The sequence below is a fragment of the Gopherus flavomarginatus genome, chromosome 1 (assembly GCF_025201925.1).
Source record: "Gopherus flavomarginatus isolate rGopFla2 chromosome 1, rGopFla2.mat.asm, whole genome shotgun sequence".
NCBI classification, from domain to species: Eukaryota; Metazoa; Chordata; order Testudines; family Testudinidae; genus Gopherus; species Gopherus flavomarginatus.
The window spans coordinates 105,913,652-105,925,622 of record NC_066617.1 but is presented as its reverse complement, the minus strand read 5'-3'; the positions used below and the strand labels follow the sequence as shown (position 1 = coordinate 105,925,622).

Sequence of the window (11,971 nt, the reverse complement as noted above, 5' to 3'; positions counted from 1 at the left end):
GTGGGGCAGGTGTCATGGGTTGGGGTGAGTAGGGGACAGAACAGAAATCTGAGAGGGAAGCAGAGGACTGTGAGGGTGATGAGCTGAGTGTGTATAATGGGGCAATACAATGGAGTCATGATTACTAATTTTGGAATGAGGGGTATCTCTGGGGTAGGCAGGAGACTAATGGGGTGTGGATGCAGGATGAAGGGAGTGCAGGGAACTGGGTGGCATAAAGAAAGGACATGGAAAGGGATCAAGGGACTGGGAAGGGGTATGGAAGTTTTCCCTGGAAAGTGCGTTACCCATTAAAATACACCTCTGTGCACATCCATTTTCATCTTACACTGTGTTCATTATTGCTCTTATAGGGCATTTGGGGGAGATCAGTGACTGGCTTGGACTAGAACATTGATTTACTTTTGTCAATGGAAAAAATGAGATGTGGCTTCCCTAATGTATGATTGCTGAAGGCAGCAGAAGGATGACTGTTCGGATTTACGGAGGAGTATTGCTGGAGGAAGTTTACCCTGTCTGCCCCGCAAAATAAAACAACAATTTTCAGCGCAGAATACAGAGATACTTGCAGCAGCTCCAGAAAAGCAAGATGACCTAGATAGCTACCATTAAAAGTAGGTGACATTGACAAATACTAAGCAAAGTAACTTAATCTGTAACTAAAGAATTCTAATATATTGTTAATCAAACATTTGTATGGTGTTAATAGGCCTTCCTTGCTTTTGTTGAATATGCCTGTATTAGCTGCTTTGCTGTTGCCTGTGGTAGAATATTCTGCGAGTTTACTATCATCTGTGCGGAGTTTTGTCTGTCTTGGTTTTCACCTGTAGTTTTATTTTTAGTCCTTATCCCTGAATCTTGTGGGTTTTGTTTTTTTTTGTAGTTCAAAGAGGTGACTGTTCTGGAATCCCGCTTTCGATCGGGTCTTGGGTTACTATCTTCTTGAGGATCTTAAAGCCATTTAGTCTAATTTTTCAAAGGTATTGAACTCTTCTAGTGCCTGTACATTTCTGTGTGAATGGTGGGTGTTCAGCACCTACCGTGCAGTCCAAGCTCTTCTAGCTGTTCTGCATTTGTTAACCTTCTTAATGATCTGATAAATTTCCAAAAAAGATGGGCATATGCAACTCAGGCACAATAGGTAATTGAATCCAACTGGAAGTGCAGTTCTATTTGCATACTCAGGACCATGGCTCCCCCTCCCTTCCATATGCTTTTCTGTAAGAGAGCCAGCACAAGGAGATCCCTGGCATCAAAAGCTCAGAGAATAGGCTGCCTTGTCGCACTGTAATTGCACATCAGGCTTCTTGCCAGAAGGAATTATGGACGAGGAACCATTGAAATTTACGCATAGGTAAAGGCATTTGAAACCTTGTGGTGACAGTTCTAGTATGAGTGATTCTCCTTTGCCTGTGTACTGTCCTTCCCCACCCAGCACTGGCAGCATAGCTGGCGTTCTTGTCATGCTGCCTGACAACAGATGCATGTGTTGGACCCTACCCACTGAATGGGGGTTTTAAAGACCCATAAAGCAATTTATCTTTGCCTCTAGCTGCATTAATTTTCTCTCTCTTCCCGTATGTTTTGCTTTCAATTTTGAGAGAAAGCATAGAGCGTCTCTCTGTTGGGCTACCTCCTCCCACCATATTCCTGGCCATGGTCCAATTATCCCACTGTGAATGCAGCTCATGTACTGATAAGTGCATATTTTAAAGCCACACTGGCTATTTGCTGAGGCCATTTGTAGTATCTTAACATGAATTTCTTCCTTCTGCTCTGAGGGTATAGTCCTGGCATGTTTTCAAGAGGTATCCCTTAAGAGCTCACAATCTACAATGTATGTGAACAAACACACACAAATAATACGTGGGTGCGCCCTGGTGAATGGCTATCTAGTATGCAAATACATTTTCAATATAACTACACCAACCAAGAAACTAAACATAGGCAATGGATCTTCACATTTAAGGTAATTAGAAAACCATGCTGGGCTGAATTCTCTCTTACACGAATCTGTGTTAACCTCCAATTACTTCAATAGAGTTGCACTGGTATAACTGAGAATTCAGCCATCTGTTTCTAATGCTTTGATCTCTATTTCCTACAGATCCAATTTCAGGGAGCTGATGGCACTGGGAAATGTTGCCATAGAAAATGTTAAATAGCACTTAAACTTGGAGAACTTTTGTCCCTGATTCAGCAAGTACTTCAGTACCTGCTTAACCCCCCCCCCCCCTGCCATTGGTATCAATGGTGCTATTCAGGTGCTTAGAGTAAAGCAGCTGTTTAAGTGCTCTGCTGAATCGGGACCCTGAAAGTTTTGGTTTAGATTTTTGCTAGCTGACTTCATGTTTTGTAATTTTGATCTATTACAGATTAGGATGTACTTTGGTTTTGTGGGATATTTTGCATGACATCTTATCTTGGATGGAAAAAGGGGGGAAAAATCTGTTTTTTCCACCCTCTTTATATTTGTGTCACAAAATAGAAAAAGCTACTGCTCCCCCTACACACATGCACAAAAAGCCCTCAATCACTGGTGATAAAATACTTTATTTTCATTTGTGTAACTGAACACTTAATAAAGCAGTAATAAACAATATAATCATTGGGAGCAAATGAACTAATAGGAGTACCTCAACCATTGCTGATCTACCAACACAAACATTCAGATAAATTATTTTCTATCTTTGGTGAGAGAGCCCCAAAAGTGAGTAACGATTTTTGTGTACAATAGTTCTTGGGCATCCAGCTTGAAACATAATCTGACATTCTACTCCAGTGATGGCTGCACTTCCACAGAAGAGGTTATAGATTTTGCTCTTTTGCACTTCTTCAGTCCTATGGATTTCAGTGGGACTGTGTATAACAGAGGGCAGGATTTGTGCCTTCCTCTTCAAATGCCAATGAGTGTGCAGGCATGCAACAGAGGTGAGGCCCTTCACTTTCAGTTTACTGATTTTTAGTGAAAAATGTTCAGGCTTTACCAAAAAAAAAAGAAGCTATGATTTGGTTTTTACTGATTTTATTATTTTTTACCCAAATTTCAGACCACTCATGTACATGAAAATATCACTTATCAAAAGAAAATCAGATCCATTACATTAGGTAGATGTGTTATGCTAATAGCTAGTCTGTATAAATAGGCTTAAAAAGTAAGGCAATGTAGGGGAAGAGACACACATATGGCACACAAATATGTGTACAGTTTATTACAAAAATTAATTTAAAAACTGAAAAAATAACTTCAGTTTTCTGGGTAAATATTAGCATTAGTGGCAGATGGGGGGGCTGAAAAAATGTAGAAAAAAAGTAAGAGTACTGAAAGTGAAGCAGTTTAATGCTGTGGCTTATTTAATAATCTGATACATTCCTAGGAAATTTTAAACAAAATAAAGACTGAAAAGGGCCTGGAACACAAGGTAATGCTTAGCCTTACCTCCCTTCATGCCCTTGAAGGCTTTAGGAGCTGCTCTGCTGAAAGTCCAGGAAAGAGACGACAAAGCCTCTTTCAGGGAGGGGTAGTGAATTTGGAATGCTCTCCCCCCTCAGTATGGTGTCCATCACCATCGCATCTGAATTCCACATCCTGGAATTTTATTTCCACTGTAGCTTGTCTGTCGCAGGGGGAATTGATTTTGTGTCTTTGTGTGTGTGTCCAAGTGCACTACCCAATATCAGCTCCCAAGTCAAGGCAAATAGTTCCTAAATAGGAATCTCCCATTACTTCCCCCTCAACCAAAAATATCGGGTTTCGGGGGAGGGAACCACTCCTTTTCCTATGTGGGGGGTCTTCTCTTTCCACCCTGGGGTGATAATTGGCTCCCCTAGGGAATCGGCCTCCCCCCCTCCAAATTCCCTCCCTCTCTGGAGATCCTTTAACCTCTCCCTAGAAGCTGCCCAGAGTCTGTCAAGCTGATTTCCCCCGCCCTCATTGTAAAAAAGCCCCTCTTTAAATGTAGGGGAGCGGGTTCATGTTTAATTTGTCCTGGACCTGGAAACTGACTTGAACCCTATGCAGCCGGCGGAGCTGCTGCAGATAAGAGTGGCTTTGGGACCGCGAGGAAGCCCGCAGCCGTGCCAGGGAGCAGCTGGACGCGACCATGTTCTTAGCAGGGTAAAACGCTCTGGCTCTCTCCTTCCCTCTGCTCAGACAACTCCTCCGCCCTCCCCGGCCCTGGGGCGGAGAGTGGTAACGCCCAGCCTAGGACTATCACCCAGCCCAATGAAGTAGTCCTTGTGCGCTGCTATCCAGGCATCACCCAGAGCAGCAGCGGGAGGAGGCGCCAGGCAGGCAGCCGGCCGGCCGGCTTCCAGGCATCTCTGTGCGCTCCGGGCTCCCTCCACACCCCCAACTCCGAGCAGAGAGCGAACCGGCTCCGCATCCCCTGTGCCCCTGCCCCGCAGCCCCGGGACCAAGCCATGAAGCAGGCTCTGATGGAAGTCATGAGGATGAACAGGATTTGCAGGATGGTCTTGGTCACTTGCTTCGGATCTTTTATCCTGGTCATCTTCTATTTCCAAAGTATGTTGCATCCAGGTAGGGCACCGTCACTTGCTCTCCCGGTCCGCCGGCTCCGCCCGGCTGTATCATGCGGGGGGATTCGGGCTGGCGGATTGTGCGCTCCGCACCGCGGGATTCAGGCTGCAATAATGACTCTCTTTCCTGCAGCCAGGATGGGCGGTAGTTTCTATTCTTTTTGTGTCTGGGAGGTTGGGAAGAGGGGCGAGAGTGGTGCTGCTGTGAGAGGTGAGGGGTGGGGGGAGGGAATTGATAAGGGATTAGAGAAAAGGAGTGTTTGGGGTATTGGGGAAGAGGTGGGGACAGGGGATTAGTAGGGGATTGGGATGTTGGGGGGAGATGTGGGGACGGGGATTACTAGGGGATTGGGGGGTCTGGGGCATTAGCAGGAGATTGGGATAGTGGGGGAGAGGTGAGGATGGGGGATTTAGTGAGGGAGAGGTGGGGACGGGATTAGCGGGGGATTGGGATATTGGGGGGCTCTGGGGCATTAGCAGGGGATTCAGATATTGGGGGGAGAGGTGGGGATTAGTAGGGGATTGGGATATTAGGGGTGGTGGGGGATTAGCAGAGGATTACAGAAGGAGTGATATTAGGGGGGATTATTAGGGAATTAGAAGAGGGACATCGTTAGAGGATTGAGCTATTGGGTGGAGGCTGGTTGTGATAGTGGAGAGATTATTTGGGATTGGAGAGAGAGTGACAGAGGCCTGGGGGATGTGGCTGGTCGGTCCGTCTGGGGGATCAGACTCGGGTTGCGTACAGCGCCGAGCTCGGATGCGGTGAAATCCGGGTCCGGCGCTCGCTGCCTCTCAGCCCTGGAAGGTGAGCTGCAGGCCTGCGGTGTCTCAAATCGCTCCCCCCGCTTCCGATCCATCCTTGCCATGTGGATACAGGGGGTTAAGCAGCTCCGGGTTGCGCTGCCGCAGAAGTGCCGGGGGGGCCCCGGGCCAGGCTGCTGACTGGGATCGCAGTCCCTGCTTCCCCCTTGCCTCGGGGACTGTAGTGCTACCGGGACTGTTGTTTCTGGGGGGACGCCCCTGTCCCGGTCCCCGCTTCTCCCTAGCCAAGAGGAGGTTTCGCTGTTCCTGAGTGTGCTCTGAAGCTGCTATCCCCAGTCCTGGGGTGAACCTGTGCTGGGGCCCGGGGCGCTCTGGGAGGGAGCGGGGCTGGGGCAGGCGCTGGCAGCGCGCTTCTCGCTGGTGGGCCGCATCGGGGGCGCAGCAATTGCTGCTGCTCCCCGCTCCCTATTCCTAGGGGGCGGCAGCAGCAGCGCCGAGGTGGGAGCGACGCTACTCTGCTCTGTGGAGCTGCTGGCGGCCACCCTATGGCAGGGCGCATAGTGAACTTCCAGCCGCTGCTCTAAGAGCGAGCGGGAGATTTCCTCTCCAGAGCCTTTCGCTGCGGCATCAGCCCCCTCCAGATGTCCTGCTAGCGTGTCTCCATTCAGAGCTCCGGAAAGGCTCCCCCAGCAACCGAGACCGCGCATCAGAACTGGGGGAGCCTGAGCAATAACCGCTACCCTCGGCCGGCTGCCATCTCTCATTCCCCCTCCCCAGGGTTTAGGTAAACAATATAGTGCTACACTTGTGAAGCAAGACACGCTTCCCTGTTTAATCCTCGCTCTCCAGTCTAAAGTGGAGCGCGCAAATGGGAAGATCCTACAGTGGATTAAAAAAAGTTACAGCATGATGTGCATATTACTGTCAGTCGGTCCGATCCCGCTGCGGCTGAAGTTAACGGGAAGTGTTACTATGTATTTCAGTGAGCGCAGGATCGGGCCCAATATTGTGTTCATCGGAGCTCTGCGGATTGTTTTGAGTGGAGGCCTTTTCATCTGCCAATTTCTTTTCTCGGTGCAGGGTTTACTGGGGCGACATACATGGTTAGATCCATTGGCGGGTTTTCCTTGAGCAAGGACTGCAGAATCTGGTCACTTGCTGCAGAAATAATTTGATCCAATTCTATTAAAATGTAGGCAGGTGTTTAATTCTGAACACGCGAATTGTCCCACTGAAATCAACGGGATTAAATACTGTTTGAGGTTAGGTACCTGCCTAGATCTCTGAAGGATGGGGCGGGAGGGATCCTTCAAGGGAATAAATTGTGTTTTATTGAACACATGTATTTTCGAGAAACAGGAAGCCGTGGTGCTTGAATTTTGGGCTGGCAGTGAAAGTTCCGCTGTTACTCAGCACATGAAGAGCAATGATATATGATTTCCTCTTTCGACTATAGCTTGTGCCCTGAACCCTTTATGCGTAACTGTTGGTGTTTCTGCGACCCTTAAGTAGCCAAACCAATGCTATAGAATGCAAAGAGAGCTGGTAAGGTAGCCTTATAAATGGGGTTTGTACTCCTGTGATTAAAGTAGCTGAGTGAAAGTGTTTGCCCTGAAATTCTAAAGACTTCAGTTAGTTGCTCCAATACAGAAAAAAGTAATTGAAATCGAATATTTTGGAGATTACAGGGTGGAGGAGTGAAATGCTCCGTGCTTAGGGCCGGATCCAAAGTCGATGACAGTAGCCGGAAAGGTTTCCAGCGATTTCAGTGGGCTGAGGTTTGGGTCAGGACCTGAAAGAGCAACTCATCAAGGTTCGCTGGAGCCGCTAACAGGCCAGCTGATTCGGTGACAGTGCTCTGGATGAGGCTGGAATGTTTGCACGACAGTGGCTTGATTTTATTTAATTTGGTGATAGGGTCTTTAAAACTAATGCACGTCCAAAGTGTTGCAGCTCTGTGTAGTTAAGCGTCTGGTGGCATAAGAGACCAGTCTGACATTCCCCCTAAGATTTATCGCTAAACGGAAACCCTCAGTAAAAATGCATCGTTCTGTTAAGTGTAGGAATGTGGTGGGGGGCGCTGACGCTGCTCCCGTTTCAGTCGTTTGGGAGCTTTGCCACTGATTTAAATGGAAGCAGGATCGAGCCCTAGGACATTAGTGTGGAGCGTGTCTCTGCAGCTGCTCCAGGCACAGACCTTTCATTGACTCCAGTGGCAGTCCTACGTGCAGAGTGACTGCAGAACTCGGGGGGAGAGCGGCAGCAGGAGAATATCACTTGAACTGACTGTGCTCTGATTATTTTTCCCTCCAACTTGAGAAACGATGGGGAAGCTGAAATTAAAAATGCTTATTAAAAGAACCACTGAAAGATAGTTAGTTCAGTGGAAATGCATGCATTCAGCGTCGTTCCCCGGCCCCACCTTTGACATTGCCGCTAAACTGTAGTTGATCAAAAAATGACCTTCATTAAGGCTCTTGGGGTCACTAAGTATTTACATTATGAATGGATAGTATTATGATGCAGTTGATCTAGGCTGTTGTGGTGATACCTGGTCCTCCTGAATACCTCCCTATCAGATGGTCTTCAGCTGCTGTCTTCACAAAACTTGGTATTTGCCTGTTGAATGTATTCCCTTTCTTTGCCCGCCTGGGTTCAGACCTGCCAATCCTCCTTAAGTAATACAAATTTATCATATCATAGGAAAAAAATATCTGCCCAGTGCCTTCCAATCCCACTGACTTCACAGGAAGGGCTCAGCACCTAGCAGAATTGGGACCCCAACTGCCAATCATGTATTGGGAGGCTTCAGAATACACAGTAGCAGGTCATTCACAACCAATGCAATTTTTAAAGTGGTTATAGCCAGTGGGCAGTATAGTTAGTTGGTTTATTCAAAGGTAATTGGTCATAGATTTATTTTTTCTAGCTTCAAATAAAATATAGTATTAAAACCCAGAATCTGAACTCAGTAGGCCAGAGATGAAAATTGGTTTCTGGAATGAATTTTTGAATACCTCCAAAAAGTACTAAATGCTTTTTATAGGGACAGTTGAGGATTACTGTTTATATTCTAACTTCTTTTAAAACTGCATTTGAGTTGAGATTTCAAAGCAGTACAAGGGATTTTATTTAGAGACTTAAGAGAAGAAAGTCATATTGTAGAATCACTGTTGGTTGGCTAATGTGAACCTGATTGCTGTTTTGTGCAGGTTTAGAGTGTTGTAACTGAATTAATGTCAGTGGTGGTACTCCTGATTTACACCAGCTAAAGTGCAATTGGAATCCAACCTTCTGTCGCTAAGGCAGTGGCTTTCAACCTTTTTTTTTCTTCATTTGTGGACCCCTAAAAATTTCAAATAGAGATGTGGACCCCTTTGGAAATCTTAAACATAGTCTATGGATTCCCAGGGGTCCACAGACCATAGCTTGAAAACCACTGCTCTGAAGTACCTTTATGAGTGGAACTGGTTCTGCTTTGTGTGGTATATTTCTGAGAAGTAAAGTACTATAGAACTGTCATAGACTTTAAACTAGGACCATAGATATTAGATTGCAAGCCAGGTGTAGAGAAATGAAAGTGTAATGTGCAAAAATCTATTGTTCCAAGATTTACCATCTATTTGTTACCTTACCTTACCATAACATAACCGTATGTCATCTGTGTTGTGATACAAGTGCATACTAGCCTATAGTTCTTATATAAACTTCTGATATAAGTTTTTCAACTCTGGCAAGTTTGGTTTGTTAAGCAAAAGGGCATTGGGTAATAACCCAACTATCATATACTAGAGATATCAATATGAGGCAAGTTTCAATGAAGTTGCACCAGGAATGAATTTTGCCTCAGAGTCCTCAAAGAGCATGGCTCTAGAGTGTATGTGTTGGGAGTTGGGACTGAAGGTATTAGGACTTTCAAAGTCTTGGCATTTTCTCTGTTTCAAGGTTTGTCTCTTTATGCAAAAGTTCCTCTGCCTGAGCTCATGCAACAAGAAACCAACAGTAAAGTGACCTGTCTCTTTGCAATACGGTTCATCTCTCATGTCATTTTATTTTATTTTATTATTACTGCAGTTAGTATGTTAGGGACCTCACAATTAGGGCTAGTCAAAAATTTTCCACTGAAACTTTTTTTTTTATTGGAAAATTGGATTCTCAGTTAAATACCTTTTTTTTTTTCCATAAAAATGTAGTTCCATGGAAATTTAGTTTTCATCAAATCAACATTTTCTGGGAGTGGAGGGGAAGGAACCCATTATCACACAAACTTATAATACATATTAAAAGACACATTCCTTATCTAGAATTACTTTGAAATTTAGGATATGATGCAATAGAGGGAGAAGAGGCTGGGGAAGTATAGAGGTGACAGCAATAAGATTCTCCAGTTACTCCACAAAGGCTAGCATATATCATTTTTTCTTTTTTAAGTTTAAATAGAGTTTAAGTTTCAGGTCTGAAATAGCTCTGTTTCCTGGAACCACAAGCCCGAACCCCAGTGGGACAAACCAGCCCTTAAGCTGTCAGAATAGATATATTGAATTCCATGATGTTTAGTTGTGGAGTTTTTTCAATGAGACATTTAAAAATCAAGGTCATGAGACAGATAATTTGCCTAGGATGAGTGTGTGAAAGCAACCACAGTAATAAGAGCTTTAAAACAACAACAAACAAACCATAGGTTGGTCTCTTGTCTCCAGGGAAGAATGTAGTTCATGTCCCCTTGTTCATGGGGAACTGGATCCATTGTACTCCTCACTCTTTGCTCTCTATGTCTCTCCTCCCCGGGAAGCCAATAGTAAACTGCTCTAAGTTAATACACAGTGACTCAAGGTTTTACTAACTTTGGCACAAAATCCCTACTTGCTGTGGTACATGCCCTTTAATGAAGCTTCCTCGGGTAGCTGCTGGCCAGGGAAGCTGAGCATTACTGATGGCTGGGGAATAGCTGCAGGGGATTGTAGGGCATTGTGGAGACAAATGCAGATGGCCCTAGTTTCTGGAGGATCCCTGACATCTGTGGGTTCTGGGGTGGTTGAACCCACTACCTGTTCCTCTGGGAGGAAACCACAGTCACTGATGGAATGGTCTGATGGAAACGGAGGGGAAATCTGTGAAATTTCCCACGGCCTACATGGATTTTTCTATGTAGCAGAGCAGTCTGCTCTCCTGACTGTTCTGTATGGATATTGACTATCACTTTTGTAACTGTTTGTCTGGGGTTTATTCACGTGTCCTTCAAAATTTCTCCTTTCTCTACTGTTGTTCATTGCACAATATGCTGGCTGACTTTTGCTTTCCAACCATAAGGTTGCTGCTTTTCATTGCAGCTTTGTCTATGTTTGATCTTTTGATTTTAGGGTTTTATACTACTGCCCATCACCATAGTATTTGAGCCACCAATTGCCCAGTTATTAATGTCACTCTTCACTGTTGGTACTAGTCTGTTGCTTGAACAAATGCTAGGTCTTCCCTTCTTTAATTGTCAAAATATGTCTCACACTGTACCACTGATTGACTTAAGAGCTTCTTTTTTTTAAATAAAAATAAAAATCCCAAACTCACCACTGGTTTCTGTGGCAGGTTCTGATCAGTAGTACAATATTCCATCTTTCTTTTCTCCCCTGCTTTTCAAGTGGGATGAGGTCCATGATGAGTTCAAGCAGTGGAAAGGATGGGAATGTGACACTCTGCAGAGAGACTCAGATTTTGTTCTACTTGGGGTGTTTTATAATCAGAACAATTGAGGGAGTATGTTTGGGATATTTTAAGAGTCTGATTCTAATGCAGTCAACATGGAGTGAAATCCTGTCCCTATTGGAGTCAGTGACAAAACTTCCATTTGACTGACTGCAGTGGGGCCAGGATTTGAGACACTAAGTAGCCCCCTGCTCCTTCAGCCATTCCATTGACTTCAGTGGGACGACTTGAAGAATTTAATATTACTCAATGCAAGTAAGCATGTCAGGCTGACCCTGTGTGTGAAGAACACCTGTAGTCTGGGAATGCACTGACTTGGCACCTAGTTGTCCTTTGTACCTTTTGAGAAGCTCTCTCTTTAATATTAGCCCTCACTTTTTAGTTGGTAACTTTTTTTTTAATATATGTGTGGATATGAATATGGCTTTTTGGAAAAAACATTCCCTATTTAACCCCTCCCCCTAATAAAGAATTGCCTATTATTTTTGGAAATGTTGAAACCAAACTTACAGGGTACCACCCATGGCTACTTTCCATTAAATGGTCAGATCATCTATTACTCCATAATTACTATTTCCAAAAGGTAGATTGTATAAGTTTTTTAAAAAAAAGTTTAATGGTCTAAAAATGTTTGCTCTTATTAGTACAGACATTTGCAAAACACCTTATAAATATTATGGAAGTTCGTGCTGACTTTCATCGTATTAATGCTCTGTACTATAGACTTAAACCTGTCAAGATTTTGCTCAAACCTCATTTTTTCCAAGACACACAAATTATTCCATTCACATTAAACTTTTATTTTTTCCGTAAGAAATAAATGTGTAAAACAGAAACGCACAGTGCAGTGTATAAAAACATTTACAGGCTTGGTTAAGTATAACCAGTGTGTCAACAGCTTCATGTCTGTGCTGGGTGGGCATATTTTCTGAATGCTTAAATTGTTTCCATTACTTTTTCACAGTGA

At 44.5% G+C, this 11,971-nt stretch overlaps 1 protein-coding gene across 4 annotated transcripts in view; it reads left to right on the top strand.

Moving 5' to 3' along the window:
* The first annotated feature begins 4,257 nt into the window (after positions 1-4,257).
* Positions 4,258-11,971, top strand: part of CHST11 (carbohydrate sulfotransferase 11) — a 257,487-nt gene continuing 249,773 nt past the window's right edge. For 2 of the 4 annotated variants that reach the window (XM_050946028.1, XM_050946024.1), the window contains exon 1: positions 4,258-4,540. In XM_050946028.1, the coding sequence (XP_050801985.1) occupies positions 4,423-4,540 (118 nt within the window). In that variant the 5' untranslated portion in view covers positions 4,258-4,422. Of the gene's footprint in view, positions 4,541-5,121; positions 5,348-11,971 lie in introns of those variants that run through there. The other 2 variants (XM_050946038.1, XM_050946043.1) reach the window with 2 other exon arrangements.